Genomic DNA, 18,138 nt, shown 5'->3' on the forward strand with positions numbered 1-18,138 from the left:
TGTGCCTGGCAGTACACTGAAAACAAGAGGGGGTTTATTGGAGGAGAATCTGGTGTGTATATAATCAATGGAAGGAATTCACAGAATACATGTTTCAATTATCCTAAAAAAATAGGGTTAAAGTAAACTGTGAATCTGGAACTTGCCTGCCGTGTTCAGTTTCATGACTCACGTCAGATCCTTGATGGATTGTGGTCTCTTTTATACACAGTACCTTCTTTGTGGAGTACCACTTTCCTGTGAGAGTCTCCAAGGACGGTAAAGGACAGGCCTCGGTAACAACGGAAACAATTCGAGTAGCCTCAAGTAAAATCACCCATGATGGTAAGAGCATCATTTTTCCCCCTTAGATTTAGTTTTCTTCCATCTCTTAGAAATTATTTCGTAGTGTTTTCCACATACATCCTTTGCCTGAAGATCATGGTGTGATTAGTGGCACCTCTGCCCACAGAGTTGCCATGCTCAGGTGAGGGAAAGATTCTCTCAGGGAGAAGGAAGCCGTGTGATTTTTTAATGAATTTTTTATTCCGAGAAGTATTTATGCTGGAATTTTCAAATTTTTTTTCCTAGGGAAAGATCAAGTTAGTAAGCCCATTCCTTCATTTGAACATAAAGCAAATATTCTTTCTGCAATAGTAGGAGGATGATGAAGTGCTTTTAGAAATATCAGAGGTACTTATAGCTGAAATAAAAAATTTCCCAGATGTTGAGGTATGTCATGTAGTATCTCCAACAGCTCACATAATCTTCTGGATCCAAAGAATCTCATGTCCTCAAATCAGCAGACATTAATCTTTGTGCTGAGAGTCACCAGTGTTTGTATCCCTGAGAACAATTTCTGTTTCTCTTCCCACTGACCAGAGGCTGCTGGATGAGCAAGATGCTGTCTGCTCACTCTTCCCAGAAATTGGAATGCCAGGGTGACTTTCAAATGCCGTTCTCATGTGGTCCTTTATTGGTTTTGCATCTTTCTGAGTGGCCCGTGAGAGATTTTCAGTTCTCTTGTCTCCATTTGTGGCCAGAGAAAACATCTGTTTCTTCTGAACTTTTGTAATACAACCTTTGTAATCCAAGACTCATCCATCCTCCTGCCCTCTGCCTTATGTAGAGTCCAGCTCTTTGGGACCTAGAAAAATAGATTGGACTGAAAATAATTTGAAGAAGGCTTCAAGTCAATCCACGGTAGCACTATCCTTCCTGAGGGTTGTTTATGTCATTTACTAAATATGCCTGTTATGTTAATAAATAGTGCAGAATTAAATGACTGTGTGTGTAATGGAGTGCTTTCCAGGGTGAAGTTTATTTATATCAGATAATTTTGGATATTTGTTGCTCCTCTCTTCCTTCCAGTGGTGAAATTCCAACAGCAGTCTGTGTTCCCTGTGTGGTTCGGAGGAACGATGATCGAGCACTGGTGGGGCTCTGACCTGGCTTTTAAAATCTACATGAGGAAAAGCACACAGAAAAAGGTACTTACCACAAGTTGTTCCTTCTTTGTGTATTGAAAAGCAAAGAAATTGTTTGCATTTCTCTTTCCTGCAGACACTGGGTGCAGACAATCAGATATTAGGAGGGGAAATGACATTACATGTGGATAGTTGAACTGATTGCTGTTCAGTGTTCACAGAATCACAGAATATTCTGAGGGACCCCCCAGGATCATCGAGTCCATCCCCTGGCCCTGCACAGACACCCCAACAATCCACCCTGTGCATCCCTGGAGCGGTGTCCAAACGCTCCTGGAGCTCGGGCAGCCTCAGGGCCCTGCCCATTTCCTGTTCCAGGCTTTTCACTCCTGTCACTCCATTAAAGGATTTTCTGAGTTTGAGACTGGCAAGCAAAAAAATTGTCCTTCCCTCATCTTTAAGACTGATCTCTTGCTGTTTAAGCACGTTGGATCAACTATAAACATTATCCTTCAATGAGAACACAGCTCCTTTAGCAGCGTAAGAATGAGTTCATGTGGATGCAGTTCATATCTTTACCCTGCCCAGTGCAAGGGGAGTAATGTGAGCTGTGAAAAACAGCTGTGACTTGTGCATTTTGGGGGGAAAAAGGTATATTTCTATCTGATAAGATTATTTGCATAACCATCTGCCTATGATGAAGATGGTGGGAGGGGGTAACTCAGCTTATTTTAAACAACACCGAGGATATCTGCTTTTCTTTTAATGGAGAAGTATATTTGCATCTTTCAGTATGTAAATTTTGCTCATTTACTAGTATTTAGGATATTAATTTTTTCCATTAATCTGGAATTGTTTACAGTAGGTCCTGGGAAAATTTGCCTTACTGTTGTTCTAGTGAGACTTGAAATTGGAAGTAAAGGAGATTTCCCAAATCCCTGTTGGTACAGGTGATGGTGGGAGTGGGAGGCTGCTCGTGGCTTCCCAGAAAGCTTTTATTTCACAGAAGTTCTTTAAATCTGATAAGAATTCTTGCAGAATTAATTCTTTGCCTACCCTCAGCCCGTGGCCATTGGCTCAGCAGCACTTCAGCTCCGCAGGGTGATTGAGGCTGAGCTGCTGAGCGTCAGCTGGGAAATACCTGTGGAAAAAGAGGGAGAGCACACACAAGTTGGGCCACTAAAGGTACGTGTTTTACCATCTCGAGCTTGAATTGTTACTAATTTTGGTTGCCCGCTCTTATTTTTAGCTCCTCTTTTCTCTCTTTATTTCAATTTACCAGGACTCAGATACAAAGGTTTTTAAGGCCAGTATAAAATAACATGAGCCCTTTTTTATTCCTTAGGGTTTTGGAGACATATTTTGAAACTCCAACATGTCTAGGAATGTTGTCTATAAGCTGGGACTTGCATACAGGCAAATTTTGAGTGGCACGCATTCAGGGCTTCTTCTTCACCTGTGACACGAGCTGAGGTCTCCCCTGCCATGGAGGCCTGGCGTTTCTTGTCCTTGTCACTTCAGGAATTATCTTCTTCAACCAAAGTTTCTACCAGTTTGCTCAGCTCCTGACTGAGAAGCATTAACATTTTGAGAGATTTGACAGTTCTGAGGATAAAGAGCTCTCTGTATTAGCAGGTGAAGGGTTAAGGTGAGCTTTAAGGTCCCTTCCAACCGAGACCGTTCAATGATTCATCTGTGATTGCGTGGTTTTGCGCTCCAGTCTGGATTTGATTTCATAAAGCCACGCGCGGTTTATTTTGCAGCAGCAGCTGTAGCTTGCAGCCGACAGAATGCCTTAGGGCGAGTTCTCCAGCGGGAGGTGGGATGTGTTTCCTGAGTTTCTGTTGCATCCCTTGTTTCTGGATGCGGCACATCCGGCCGGCTCTGCCTTCCCTTGCAGGTGTCCCTGCAGCTCGCAGCCAACAGCGGAGGCTGGGCCGCGGCTGGGCGCCCAGCGCCGGCTCACGCCGGGAGAGGTGCCCAGCTGGAACCTCGGGGGCCCGGCGGGACCGGTGCGACCGCAGAGAGGCCTCTGTGCTCCGGGAGGAGCCCTACGCGCTCCGGGGAGCCGGGAGCGGGCAGCGGGGACGCCGCCGCGCCGGCCTCCGCAGCCCGGGAGGCGGTGACACGCGAAAGCCCGGCCGAGGAGGATGGGTTATTGCTGCACGTGCTCCTGATGGTGCCCGAGGGAAAGGGTTTTATTGCCGAAGGCTCTGGGCTCCCCAGTTCTTGCAATGTGTATTTAACCTGCAAACTGCTCAGCACTGAGGAGGCGACGAGATCCGCTGTCGTCTGGGGCACGACGCGGCCCGCCTTTCATTTTTCTCAGGCAAGTGACGCGTTCTCCATCTTACGCTGAGGGAAGTGTGGTATTCCCCACCGACAAACACATTTCGTAGTTAAGTCACTTTTATATACGTAGAAACCTCTCTGCTTGGCTCTGTTGAATGCCCCTTTGATTTTTAACTTCTATCTCTAGCAAGCAGAATTCTGTAGACTGGAATAAAGTAGACTTACCAGAATGCTCCCTACTCAGCCAATACTTTGCAGTGTATTCTGTGTACTAATTCCGCTTTGAACCTTTCAGGTGATGCCTTTTTCATTGACTTCCAAACACTTGGAGCGGCTGAAGAACAACGTAATGATTATTGAAGCGTGGAACAAGCTGGGAAGCCCTGGCTGTGACAAATTGCTGGGATTAGTGAAACTCCCTCTGCATCAGTTCTACATCTCGTTCAAGTAAACTTGGTTTTTTTCCCCATTTTTTATTGGGTTGGGAAATACTATAACTGAAGCTTAGAAAAAGGAGTCGGTGATGGTGTGTGGGGGTTGTGTGGGAGGGTTCTTAGTTACATTTCATAGCAAAAGGCATTTTTGCCCTGCCAAGCTTCCTATAGCCCTTTCCTATGGTGAGGGCAGGGTGTAAGTTACATTGTTCTTGTCCAGAAATATAGACAGAGTGTGAGAAATAAAGTCACTGTGCAGCATCACGGTTGGTGCCTGCGTAACTTGTGGTCCTGTGATGGAATAAAAGCAGCAGAAATCAAAGTGACTACACAGGAGAAGGAAGTGTGGCTTTCCATCAGTGGTTTTCCAGGATTGTGACTGATTGGGTTTGCCCCTAATTGTGCTCTGCAGAGATCCCATAGGGATGCTGTCAGTCTGCGTAGCCTGGGTGTCAAAAAGTCTCTAGAACCTTGATATTTTGATTGTGTTCTTATCTGATGGGATTCTCCAGAGTTCTTTGTTCTTTTTGGGTTTAATCTATTGGCTTCTTGTTCAGAGTATTATACCTGCTTAAAACAGTTTAAATAGCTGGAAGTCCTGGACAGAAGAAATTCTTCCTAATGCAAAGGATTTATTCCTTTTGTTTTGGTCAGACCTAGTGACTTGAGGAAATCAGGTGGTACTGGAGCTGACTGGCCACTACTTTGTTAGTTATTACCGTGTCATTTGTATAATTTTTTTAGTAAGGGTAGTTTATTTGTGTATATCTTGGAATCCCAGAATGGTTTGGCTTGGGAGGGACCTTAAAGCCCATCCAGTGCCACTGACTACCGTGGGCAGGGGTACCTTTCATTCAAGTAAGTTGCTCCAAGCCCCTTCCAACCTGGCCTTGGCCAACTTCAATGTATGACTGGAGATTTTTACATCTTTCTGGGAGCCTGTCACTGCTCCTTTTCTTCCATGCCCAAAGGCACATAAGTACCTCATAAAAGTATAATATGGGAGTCTTGTTCCTGTTCATCCCTTCGTTCACAGATCTCTAGGCTGGTTCGTAAGTAAGGCACTGTTAGGTTTGGGGAAATTGTCCTTTGTCGTGACTGCAAATAACTTCTTGCACCCAGCAGCTCATGGATCTCTGCTGAGTGAAGACTGGAAGTGAGACAAATTTCAGAGGAACGGAGATAGATTGGTTGTTATCAGCATTGAAAATCCCGTCTAGAATGAGTTCTGTGTGATCCTGCTCCTACTCAGATGGCTCATGCTCATGCCGGGGCTTTTTGTTTGTTTTGGGTTTGTGCTGTAGAGATCCCAAGGTTTCCCACCTGCTCCTGCAGGCTCAGTACCCGGTGGTGGCTGTGGATGGCCACGTGCCTGTGGTCGACGTTTTCACCGGCAGCACGAGCGGCAGCCTGAGGGTCGTCCTGGCAATGGGATCAGCTGATCAAATCGTGGCGCTGCAGAGGCTCAAAAGTGCAGAGGGAATGGTGCCTCCGGTCACACAGCGTCCTCCCCACTCTCTGGATCATCCACCTGTGGAACCCACGAGGGTATTTATTCAGTAAATTCCCATTCTCACTGTTAAGGACGGGGTTTTACCCTTTTGGGTGGGTTCATTAACAAGTGAATGAGCCTTGATCTCTTCTTGAGGCTGCAGCAAGTTCTGTTATATTCTACAAATTGTACACAGAACTATATTGTTTATTCTCTTTCTTTGCCAGCTTGCTCTCACCAGTCTAGACATTATTGCCCTTTTTATTGCCTTGCATATCCACTGTTTCTATCTTCACAAGTCCAGTAAAAACAAAACCAAAAAAACCAACAAAATTATAGAAAATCTTAATTCTCACAGCCTTATTGTGGAGGTTTTGCTGCTACCTTGGGGTTGGATAGGTAGCAACTTTTATGCTTTTTATGTGCTTGGCAGGAAAAAAAAAATTCTTTCGGGCTTTCAATGTTTCTGTGAATTTGAGGAGGAAAATGGCAGGTCATTTTTCTGCCCTCATCTCAGGCTCTTTAGATCCTTATCACATGTAATTGTTTAGGTTGGGGGAACCTGTATGCTCATTGAATCCAACCACTAACCCAGCCCTGCCAAGACCACCGTTAGACATGTCCCCAAATGTTACATCCACCCAAATGTTACATCCACATGGCTTTTAAATTCCTCCAGGGACAACTCGGCCGCTTCCCTGGGCAGCTTGTTGAAATGTTCCTGGTTTCCTAAAGTCATCCTTCCCTTTCTTTTGTTAGCAGTTGGACCCCAGAGGGGAAGACCTGATGGAGCACGTGTTTGAGATCCTTGTGGAGAGTGTGAAGGGACTCACTCCGTTACAGTCCACGGTCTGGGGAGAGGCCGACTGCTACGTCCAGTACTATTTCCCAGTTCAGGAGCCTGGCTGTGGTGCACTGCAAGGACCTGGCTTGCCTGAGGATGGTAAATTCAGTTTATAATTTCTCCTTATTTAGAGCATTGCTTTAATGAAATACTATTCAGTCGTGGTCTCTCTGCCCAAGTAAGAGGGGGCATGTTTTCCTGTGCTTTCATGCACCCAATGCTTTTTTTCTTGGAAAAACTGGACTTGGGCTGTGTCACTGGATTAAAAGCCTTGTTTGTCTGAGGCTGGTGACAAGTTCCCAGTGAAAAAAAGAGAGCTGATCTGACAAAGATGCAGGAGTAGGTCCACAGGGAATAGCGAGATTGTACACAGTGAAGTTCAGCAAAGGCTTTACATGCACAAGCCTTTCAGGGGCTCATTTTGCTCTCTACAGCTCCCTGACAGGAGAGTGCAGCCAGGTGGGGGTCCTGCTCCCAGGCAACAAGGGACAGGACAAGGGGAAATGGCCCCAAGTCATGCTAGAGGAGGTATAAGTGGAGTATTAGGGAAAATGCCTTCATCAGCAGGGTTATCAAGCCCTGGCAATGGTGGAGTCACCGCCCCTGGAATGTTCAAAAAGTGTTTGGATGTGGCACTTGGGAACATGATTTACTGGTGGCTGGGTTAACGGTTGGATTTGATGATCTTAGAGGGATCATCGTGGATTTTTTGCAGCCTTAACAAATCTGTGATTTTCATGGATACACCAACAGAAGAGTTGCTTGGTTTAGATCACTAGAATTAACATGGAATGGTTTATGTGGGAAGGGACTTAAAGCACATCCATTCCCACCCCCTGCCAGAGGGAGGGACACCTTCCTCTCTCCCAGGATGCTCTGAGCCCCACCCAGCCTGGCCTTGGACACTCCCAGGGATCCAGGGGCAGCCACAGCTTTTCTGGCCACCCTGTGCCAGGGCCTCACCACCTCACGGGGAAGAATTTCTTGCCAATATCCAATCTAAACCACCATTTTTCAAATTATGAAAGATTATTTAAATAATTGTAGTTGTAGAAAAGAACATAGTTGAATCTTTGCATCACTAATATGTAGTCCCACTGAAAAACAACAGTCAGTAAAATGATTCCATAGTAAGTACTGGGGGATTTTTGTACTGCCTTTTTAGCAGTAGTTCCCAGCCTGTGGCTCACAGGGTCATGGGGCTGCATGGATTGCTTGTAACAGCTTTGTGAAGTGAAGCTCAGGAGAGCAAGCCTTGTCCCAGGAGGGTTTCACTCTGTCCATGGGTCCTGCCTCCTGAAGGATTGCGAGGAGAAAAAGGTTGAAAGCTGCAATTGTAACCATTTTTAACCAACTCTGCTTGACTTCTAGGCATCACATTAAAGCCATTTAGAACAGCTACCACTTTGTGTGTCCCTGATCCCATCTTTAATGATGAACATCATCATTCCCTGCTGGTTCCTGCTGATGTCCCAGTCCAGAGGCTCCTGGTCAGTGCATTTACGGCGCCAGGAGCAGCAGCAGGAGGAGGAATCCCGTTTGAAGTCTGGTGCAGGTACAGAGCAACATCCTGTTCTTTGTAGATAGCACAGCAATACAGGTAGAGATAGATCTGATCTTGAAAAATCTCCAGCTCTGGGATGGATATTCTATAATATTATTGAATTATAGCTAAAAAAAATTGTAAGCTCATCAACATTTGGTGATGAGTATCTGCACTTAAAACCTGTGAGCCTTTTTCCCTACCAAGGTTCCTAATTACTCCTTTTTATGAATTAAAAGTGTGTGTTGTTAGTTTGCTTTTTTCCATCTTTTAGTCAGCATAACAATCTAAAAGAAGTGTTTAAATGCTTGACACATCTAAATTTTACTTGATAGCACCCTGAAAGTATAATTTCATTGTGCTGGGCTTGCTTTTTTCCCTGATACAAGTCACTGAGTACAAGAGAAATAATGTAAAGTGTTTTCTAAGTTCAAAATGCTTCTTTGGCTACTGAAGCTAATTATTAGTGATGGAGAGCAGAAGCCGTGAAGACAAATAGCTTTAGAAAAATATAATAACCTGTTCATTCAGTAGTAAGCAAGTCAGGCTTTTTAAAATTTGCAAAGTCACATGAGAATTACTATAGGCTGTTCGTAAGATATGGTACCAAAATTTGTTTTAGGATGAGGCTGAGGCCAAGTAATGCACTTAGAAAAGCTTTAGAGTAATTTTTTACACTCACAAACTGGTACCACAAATCTGTTCTGCAAGAGAAGTGTTTTCCTTTATTAACGGGAAGTGAGAGCAGGGAATATTTGGTGCCACATCCTTCTCTCGTTTTCCTTTGGGATGCCAATTTTTAGTGGAGTTCCTGCTAGTTGACTTGTTACGACTAGTGCAAATATATCTTTGTAGAATTATCTGCTTAAGCACTTAATGATTCTTTTCTTCAGTGGAAATACACTTACTTGAGTTTCTCCCTTAGCTGGGGAAGCTAATTAGGCTTTGAAGACACCCTATTAAAATAAAGTTGACTTCTGTGCAGTTGTGAGAGAAACATTGATGCTGGTTTTTTGTGTCTTACCAGGTATTATTACCCAAATGTCAGAGACCAGCTGGTTGCCAAAGGGGCCTTGCCTTTGTCACGGCTCTGTGCCATGGTGACCCTGCAGCATCGTGAGGAAATAGGGATACAAACTTTTGATCTTCCCTTGGTGCCCCGGACTGATTCCTCAGAGGAACTTCATCTGCGCTCTTCAGGTGAGGAAGGCTTGTGGGCTTTCACTTCATGTGTGAAACCAGGCTCAGTTGAGGAAGCCTCTGAGCAGCACCACTGTGTTTGATGGTGTGCTAGCAAAGGACAAAGGAAACGGCCTCAAGCTGTGCCAGGGAGGTTTAGCTGGATATTAGGGAAAATTTCTTCTCCCAAAGGGTGTCCAGTCTTGGCACAGGCTGCCCTGGCCATGGTAGAATCCCCATCCCTGCCAGGATTTAACAGCTGTGTGGATCTGGTGGCAGCTGGGGACATGGGAGAGTGGTGGCCTTGGCAGTGCTGGAGGGGTGGTTGGACTCCATGATTTTATGGGTCTTTTCCTGCAAAACCAATTCTGATTCTGTGTAAAATTCTGTCAAAGTCTTTTTGCCTTCAGGGCAAAAAAATAAATGGATTTTCATTGGCAACTGAAACCAGCCGGGAATGGTTTTCTTCCCAGCTTTCATTAACATCATGATGAGTAAAAAAAGTCAGTGATTAAGCACAGGAAACTCTCAAAAAGTTTTCAAAAGTCTTCTCTGTGTATTTGACAGCTTCACTGCCAATAAGCCCCAGCCTGCAGGTAACCTTCCCATGTAAGGTGGGGAAGGAGGATCTGGAGAAGGGCTGTTCATGGTACATGGTGTAAGCAGAGATGTCTCTTGTGGCTCTTTCAAATAACACAAACATCAGCTCTGGGAAGGCCACAAGGAACTCTGAAGCGGTAAAACAAGCAGGGGCTGGACAGGGAGGTCAGTGTGCTTCAGCCATTTTGTAGAGGGTGAGACGTGCAACAGCAGATGCAAAGGCATTGTTTGTTCCAACCTCCTGGAAGATTTTCTCTGTGCAGCCCTGTGACAGGTTGTGCTGGGTACAGGGATGGTGTTTGTGGTGAGGGCAGTGCTGTGCCAGGCTGTGCTGGGTGCAGGGATGGTGTTTGGAGGGAGGGCAGTGCTGTGCCAGGCTGTGCTGGGTGCAGGGATGGTGTTTGGAGTGAGGGCAGTGCTGTGCCAGGCTGTGCTGGGTGCAGGGATGGTGTTTGGGGTGAGGGCAGTGCTGTGCCAGGCTGTGCTGGGTGCAGGGATGGTGTTTGGAGTGAGGGCAGTGCTGTGTCAGGCTGTGCTGGGTGCAGGGATGGTGTTTGGAGTGAGGGCAGTGCTGTGCCAGGCTGTGCTGGGTGCAGGGATGGTGTTTGGAGTGAGGGCAGTGCTGTGCCAGGCTGTGCTGGGTGCAGGGATGGTGTTTGGAGGGAGGGCAGTGCTGTGCCAGGCTGTGCTGGGTGCAGGGATGGTGTTTGGGGTGAGGGCAGTGCTGTGTCAGGCTGTGCTGGGTGCAGGGGTGGTGTTTGGAGGGAGGGCAGTGCTGTGCCAGGCTGTGCTGGGTGCAGGGATGGTGTTTGTGGTGAGGGCAGTGCTGTGCCAGGCTGTGCTGGGTGCAGGGATGGTGTTTGGGGTGAGGGCAGTGCTGTGCCAGGCTGTGCTGGGTGCAGGGATGGTGTTTGGAGTGAGGGCAGTGCTGTGCCAGGCTGTGCTGGGTGCAGGGATGGTGTTTGGAGGGAGGGCAGTGCTGTGCCAGGCTGTGCTGGGTGCAGGGATGGTGTTTGGGGTGAGGGCAGTGCTGTGCCAGGCTGTGCTGGGTGCAGGGATGGTGTTTGGGGTGAGGGCAGTGCTGTGCCAGGCTGTGCTGGGTGCAGGGATGGTGTTTGGGGTGAGGGCAGTGCTGTGCCAGGCTGTGCTGGGTGCAGGGATGGTGTTTGGAGGGAGGGCAGTGCTGTGCCAGGCTGTGCTGGGTGCAGGGATGGTGTTTGGAGTGAGGGCAGTGCTGTGCCAGGCTGTGCTGGGTGCAGGGATGGTGTTTGGGGTGAGGGCAGTGCTGTGCCAGGCTGTGCTGGGTGCAGGGATGGTGTTTGGAGGGAGGGCAGTGCTGTGCCAGGCTGTGCTGGGTGCAGGGATGGTGTTTGGAGTGAGGGCAGTGCTGTGCCAGGCTGTGCTGGGTGCAGGGATGGTGTTTGGAGGGAGGGCAGTGCTGTGCCAGGCTGTGCTGGGTGCAGGGATGGTGTTTGGGGTGAGGGCAGGGCTGTGACGGGCTGTGCTGGGTGCAGGGATGGTGTTTGGAGTGAGGGCAGTGCTGTGCCAGGCTGTGCTGGGTGCAGGGATGGTGTTTGGAGGGAGGGCAGTGCTGTGCCAGGCTGTGCTGGGTGCAGGGATGGTGTTTGGAGGGAGGGCAGTGCTGTGCCAGGCTGTGCTGGGTGCAGGGATGGTGTTTGGGGTGAGGGCAGTGCTGTGCCAGGCTGTGCTGGGTGCAGGGATGGTGTTTGGGGTGAGGGCAGTGCTGTGCCAGGCTGTGCTGGGTGCAGAGATGGTGTTTGGGGTGAGGGCAGGGCTGTGACGGGCTGTGCTGGGTGCAGGGATGGTGTTTGGGGTGAGGGCAGTGCTGTGCCAGGCTGTGTTGTCTCGCCGGGCCGTGTTTCAGAGCTCCTTCGGTCCCGGCGCTTGCTGTTCTGGGGTGTCGCCACAGGACGGCGCCTGTGAGGCCGGCCGGAGGCGCTGGCGCGATGCGCGGTGCGGGATGCGGGGTGCGGGAGGCGATCCCGGAGTTTTCCCTCTGCTCCCCGTGGATCTGGCTGTAACTCCTGGTTGAAGCCCAGCCAAGCTCAGTGGATTAGTGGAATTATCTTTTTAGAAAACTACTCATTAATGGAGTAAGTTTTGTGTTAATTGGTATAGCTAAATATTGATTATGTTGGATGTACTTGCCTTAAGAGCTGACCGCTTCTTTCCTTCCTTTCTTTCATTTAATCCAGGTTTACTCGATGTGAGTGTGAGGTATCAACGATCCATGAAAATAGCAGCAGGAATAACTGCTCAAGCTGTTTCGCTTTCTGTACGAATTCACAGGGCAGCTGGTTTGCAAGCAGCAGCTAGGTAAGGCCTTATTTTTCACTTAGAACAGCTTTATCTGGAGGCAGCAGGCTGAGGCATGACAGCATAAGATTAGAACAAATTCTTACTGGCCAATTTTCCATTTGCAGAGACCGATATTCAAAGTGGGTTCTGCTCCAAAGTGAAAATAACTTTATAAGGACCATCAGCAGTTATCCTGGTCCCTGAAGCTGCAGTACACAGTGGTAGCATTTGCTCTGCAGAAGGATGCAGATTGGAAGGGCACATTTTCCTACATTTCCACATTTTTCTACACCAAAGACTGATATAACAATTGGCTGATATAAAATGGTGCCTGTTTGGGCACTGGATCCTAGTGTTGCTGATGTTATTTAAAAGCTAGCTGAGGTTCTCTTCTTGTATTTCACAGTGAAAACCTCAATAAACTAGGAAATTAAACATGTTCCTATCCACTTTAAGGCTTCTGCTCCAAATGTGTGGTATCAGCTGGACATAGTTCCAGAATATGTGATTTTCAAGAGTAAAGAAACAGCTAGAATAGAGGGAGTCAGTTCCAGAGAAGCATGAGAAGCAGAGAAGCATGGCTCCTGTCATTCCAGAGCCATGGTCTGAATCTTTCTCAGTGTTGCTGTGAGTCCCTGTTCCATTTTAATTCAAGCAGATGCTGAAAGGTGGGGATCACTGTCATATGGTGCTTGGAGAAGTCAAGGGAATGGAGTGACCTCAGACCCCTCATCCTTTAGGTGTATGACCTGGGTAATCCCTGGGTCTGGTTTACTTGTAAATTATTCCATTTGCGAATTACACCTCCTCTTGCTGGTCAGTGTTGGTCTGTAAAAGTAATTTGACTTGGCCTTTGGCTTCTTTCTGGAGCAGGTTCTCTGGGAAGTTATTCTACAGTACAGTGTATCTTTAAAGGTGCTGAGTGCTTTCTCAACCACAGATGAGAGCACAGCCACCAGTGACGGACCTCGTGAGTTCCTCTCACCATTTCATATCTGTTCCTAGTACGTTCAGGTGGAAAGAAAAGATTAAAATGCTATGCAGCCAGAACCCACATCCATTTTGGCTTTAGAACGTTCGCTGTTAGTCCCATCTCTGCACCTTTGTTGTAAGCGTGTTGGTTCCTAGATTCCTCATACACTATGTACATTCTCTTCCTTCTTTTCCTTTTTTCCCCATGTGAAATGAAGAGCTGTGGCGCAGAGGAACCCCTCTGTGCAGTACTGTGCAGGGGTGGGAGTGAACGCCTACGTGTGTGTGCTCGTGTCCTTCCTGCCCCGGGCGCAGACACGCAGCACGCGAGCCGTGCCCTGCTCCTTCTGCCCAGAGTTCGAGCACCACACGGAGTTTCTTTGTAATCTCATCATTCAGAAAAGCAGTGGAGAAGCCTCTTCCCTGGGGGAGCTCTTGCAGTCTGCCAGTATTTTTTTCTCCATCTACCATCAGAGCACCAAGTCAGGTAAGGACAACAGGTACGATTGTAAGGATTGAATACTGGTGCAGAAGTATTAAAAAAAAATTACAGAATAATGGAATAATTTGGGTTGGGACTTGCAAACCACCCCCTGCATGAGTAGGACCATCTTGCAGCAGCTCAGGTTGCTCAGAGCTCTATGCAGGGAACTCTCCAGTTGCTAATAGATGTAATTATCTAAATTGCCTTTGGCAGAGAGTGTTGCCCTTTTGCAAAGAGTTTTTCAGACTGCCAGTGATCAAGATTACCTCTCCAGTCAATCACTTCTAAACCTTATGTACCAGTTTGGTGTATTTACAAAATTATTTCTTTTCCAGCTGCTGACAAATTGACTGATAGAACATCTAGAGATTATCTCCTTGGGACAGTCACAATTCCAACCAGAGACCTGCTGACAAGAAGATCAGGTAACACAGTAGCGCTGTGCTGCTGACATTCTGTGTAAATGCTAATGTAATTCCTTAAAATGATTTTCATTCCTGTTTTGGGGCGTGTTGTTTTGGTTTTGGGGGCATTTCTGGGTTTTTTTAGACCAAAGTTCTTTCAGATGTTTCCCATGTGTTCAGTAAAAATCCTGCATTAGCAAAGTCACATAAAGGTGGTTGTTTGAAACTCTGTTTTCAGGGTGTAGGATGTTTAGTGTATGAATATTCTGGGGCTACTATGAAGAAATTTAACTCCATGCCAGCTAAAACAAATACCTAAAATCCTTAGGGTTTTATTCAGTGCTGTTTATTTTCTTGCTAGAAAGTCCAAAAAGGATGTCAAGTCCATGAGTTGTAGTGTTTAGTGCAGGAGCAGTGACTGCTTTTCAGATGTCAAAGCTGGAAACAAGAGTCTTAGATAATTAGAAAGTAGTAGAATTAACTCTTAAAAAAACCAAGAAAAACAAAACAAAGCAAAAAAACCCCCAAAAACCTATGTGTGAAATATTCAATGCTCCTTTGGGTCCCTTCCACTTCAGCATATTCTGTGAAATTTCTCTGAAAAAATTATTCACACGTCTGTCCACTAATGATCTCCTCTATCTAGCATTACTTTGGGATTATTTTACCTTTTAATAATGATGGTTTTATTATTACCTTGGTTATTTCTGCTTTAATTTCAGTAAAGTTCTCCTTTTCTCCAGCCCAAAATTTTGGGGTTGTTTTTAATGGGGAAAGAGTAGGAAATAAATGAGAATACATAATTTCATAATTGCATATCCCAGGGATGTAGTTTCATTGTGAAATGGGTGTTGTTAATGAAGTGAAAATCCTTCGGGATCAGAACTGCTGCTGAGGTTTTTAGAAGGCCGGTAACTCGTTGAATTTTCAGATTAGAAATTATTTAATAAAATGACAAACAAGAGATAAACCCCTTGGCGTTGTGGTCCTTGAGAGGCGGCCGTTCCTCGGTGACATTTTTCGAAAGCCCGGGTGAGCCTCACGTGCTCTTTCCTCCCAAAGGTATCTCAGGCTGGTACCCGGTGACCCTCCCCGAAGATCCGACGGCTCCCCGCCGCGCGAACGCCGTGCGGGCCGTCGTGGGAGGGCTGGAGCTCTCCGTTGCCTTCGCCCGTCAGGGGGACAGGGAGCGTGTTTTGGAGGCCGCCGAGCTCTTGGGCTGGAGCGCTGAGGAGCTGCACGAAGGCGGCGAGGACGAGGACGAGGCCGGTGGCCGGGAGCGGCCTGCCAGCCCGGTGGCCGTGACCGTCTCCACGCCGAGGGTGTGGCTGCCGCTCCGCTGCGTGCTGCTCGCGGGCCAGGCGCGGCTGCACGAGAGCACCTCCTGCTACCTCCGGTACAAACTCTACGACCAGGAGGCCACCCGGACGTGCCTTCGGCGGCCAAAGCTGAGCGACGACGCGCGGAACGTTACGGTGAGCTTCGGGAAGCCCCGCAAGGTGACTCTCAGAAGGAGCCAGGGACTGCTGTGGTTCTTCAGAGAGGAGAAATTAGAAATCCAGGTGTGGTGGGCGTATGGCAAGGACAATGAGGTGGAAAGACCGCTCGATACGGATCGTCTGATTGGATCTGCCTACGTCGACCTGGCAGCGTTAGCAGAGAGATCAAGGAGAACGCTGAGTGTTAGTGGTGAGTTCCTAAAGCGCAGGGTCGCATTTCATTCCTCCTTACCGGCGATTTAATGTGGCTCCTTCTCTAGGCACGTTAAACAAAACGTTCACAGCTTTGTTTCGTCCTGCACAGAGTCACGGAATCCCAGGGTGGTTGGGGTTGGAACAGATCTCTGGAAATCGCCCAGGCAGGGTCACCTGGAGCAGGTGACGCAGGAACGCGTCCGTGTGGGTTTGGGATGTCTCCAGAAGGGGAGACTCCAGGCCCTCCCTGGGCAGCTGTTGCAGGGCTCTGCCCCGTCCGTGGAAAGTTCTTCCTCACACCGAGGTGGAACTCGTGTTTTAGTTTATGGCTTCTGTCATCTGCATAGTGTACTCATCGGCCTCCGGATTTGTGGACTGATTGGTTCTTCTTTTAGGTACACTCAGGAAAGGGAGGAAGAACAAGAGTTAAAACAAATTTTTATGCAGGGTGTATGTTGTATTCTCCGTATATGTATAGAATTATGCAGAGTCACTGTTTCCAGGGCTCTCAGGAAGTTGATGTGTTTTAATCTGAGTTACTGGGGGAAAATGGAGGTGTACCCAATTTGGGGGATTGGTCATGGTTTTTAATGTTTCCAAGCTTGTACTTCTGGGTGATAACTCGCATAGAAATTACACTGAAAATGAAAATTTGTTCTGCTGGGCTCATGTGGGATCTCTACAGTCATGAACTGTAGCAGCTGTTTTCCAAGCTCCTGCTTTTCCCTGGGCTCAGTTAGCTGGTGTTTGTGCATTCTCCTGCAGGCGTTTATCCATTGTTCAGGTGCAACGCTGCAGACCTGGCAGGAGCCGCTGTGCGTGTTCACGTCAGCCTTGCTTCCACTCCTGCTGCTCTGCCCAGACTTCCCTGTGCCGAGGAGTGCAGCTGCAGTGAAGATGAAGGCACGGGGGAAACCCCTGCTCTGAGCCAGCAGCCGGTCTCTGACAAACAGCAAGTGGATATTGTAAGTTCAGAGGTCACCAATGGCGAACCGCAGGAAGTAGATGTGACGTTTCTAGAAAACACAGTTGCTGTCAATATCCTTGTGGAAAGAGCAATGCATCTAAGTTTAAAAGGTAACATCACACACACACCCCCTTTCTTTTCTTTCTTTCTTGTCTTTCTTTTTTCTTTCTTTTTCTGTTTCTTTGTTTTCCTCTGAGATCTGTTCCTACTCCAGCAAACTGAATGGCAGGGATGGATTTTGAACTTGGCTTCGTGTTGTTGCAGCCCCAATCACAGTGTAAGTACAGGGGAAGCAGGAGGCTGAACTATTCAGTCTATCTGCATGAATAAAATCCAAAATATAAGTAGCATAATGTTACCTGTTAGAGACGACAGCTGAATTCTGAAATCAAACATTATCTGAATAGCTCCAAGTTAAGCATGGACTGAAAAACTAAACCCCAAGATACCCCTGTCTCAAAGACTCCTGCAAATTAGCACATGATAAATTTGTAAAGCTGGCTCAGTGTACTCAGCTTTTGTTCCTCTGATAGCACAACTAAGAGTCAAGTTCAAGCCGTGATTTAAGGGTATGTAATTCTAAAAGATTCTGAGCTCTGCAGGTGGATTTTTATAATGAATCTAGAATCCTCAGGAATTCATAATCTTTGAAAAACTAATAGAACTTTCTTTGTTATTGCAAAGTTTCTGATGATGTAAAAGAAGTTCCTTTTGAGCAGAAATATTTAAGTATTTCTGTCTTTGACTCCTTATTTTAGGGGATTTTTAGAAGTCACTAATTGAGAGGCAGCTGATTCACTGAAACAAATACGAACTGGTTTCAGGAAGGAATTTTATTCTTCATGATTGCCAGACAGGTGGCCCAGCATGGAGAGTAGCTCAAGCACTGGAATAGGGTCCTCAAGACCTGGGTTTTTTCCCAGCTTTAATTCTGACTTCTTAGGTGATCTTGGGCAAATGCTTTTTCTGTTTCTCTTAAATATTCCAGTTTCTGCTTCATAAAAGGTTCGTGTAATATTTGCTTCCATTGTAAATATAACATGCTGTCAGCTTCACCAGGGAAAAGAAGTATTTTCTAGATGGTGGATTTCTTTGCTAATTGTGTGGTTTACATTGCTGAACCGTCTTTAGTTTTTGTTGTTGTTGTTGTTATTGATTTAAAAAATCTGTGTTTAATTCTGTATCATTTCAGGAAGTCCCTTGACAGAACGTGAAGTAGCAGCCCCCAGTAGCTGTGTATCATTTGCTGTTGCTGGTGCAGATGCTCCAGTAACCACTCCAGTGATAGAAAATACAGACTCACCAGTCTGGGACTTCCAGCAACAAGCAAGGTGAGAGATGGGGATTCACACAGACACTCCCCAGACCCGACAGCCAGGACAGGTGTGAAAAGGATGCATGGTTTGGGTTTTTTTAGCTCAGACCTGGATATCTGAGCTTAAATTAAAACAGATTAATTGACTGCTTCGAGGAACCTCAGCAGATCAAGTCATACATGGCAGTATCCA

The 18,138-nt window shown here is 46.8% G+C and overlaps 1 protein-coding gene across 1 annotated transcript in view; it reads left to right on the forward strand.

The window, feature by feature from the left end:
• The window catches only part of C2CD3 (C2 domain containing 3 centriole elongation regulator), a 38,496-nt gene that overhangs the window by 6,808 nt on the left and 13,550 nt on the right, over positions 1-18,138 (forward strand). Inside the window, exons 10-24 of the mRNA XM_040089498.2 lie at positions 212-324; positions 1,351-1,469; positions 2,469-2,591; positions 3,307-3,735; positions 3,994-4,145; positions 5,437-5,680; positions 6,384-6,567; positions 7,840-8,023; positions 9,039-9,211; positions 12,007-12,127; positions 13,300-13,568; positions 13,901-13,990; positions 15,032-15,658; positions 16,429-16,740; positions 17,823-17,961. Of these exons, the coding sequence (XP_039945432.1) occupies positions 212-324; positions 1,351-1,469; positions 2,469-2,591; positions 3,307-3,735; positions 3,994-4,145; positions 5,437-5,680; positions 6,384-6,567; positions 7,840-8,023; positions 9,039-9,211; positions 12,007-12,127; positions 13,300-13,568; positions 13,901-13,990; positions 15,032-15,658; positions 16,429-16,740; positions 17,823-17,961 (3,279 nt within the window). The remainder of the gene's footprint in view (positions 1-211; positions 325-1,350; positions 1,470-2,468; positions 2,592-3,306; positions 3,736-3,993; positions 4,146-5,436; positions 5,681-6,383; positions 6,568-7,839; positions 8,024-9,038; positions 9,212-12,006; positions 12,128-13,299; positions 13,569-13,900; positions 13,991-15,031; positions 15,659-16,428; positions 16,741-17,822; positions 17,962-18,138) is intronic.

Source organism: Hirundo rustica, chromosome 2 (assembly GCF_015227805.2).
Source record: "Hirundo rustica isolate bHirRus1 chromosome 2, bHirRus1.pri.v3, whole genome shotgun sequence".
NCBI lineage: Eukaryota > Metazoa > Chordata > Aves > Passeriformes > Hirundinidae > Hirundo > Hirundo rustica.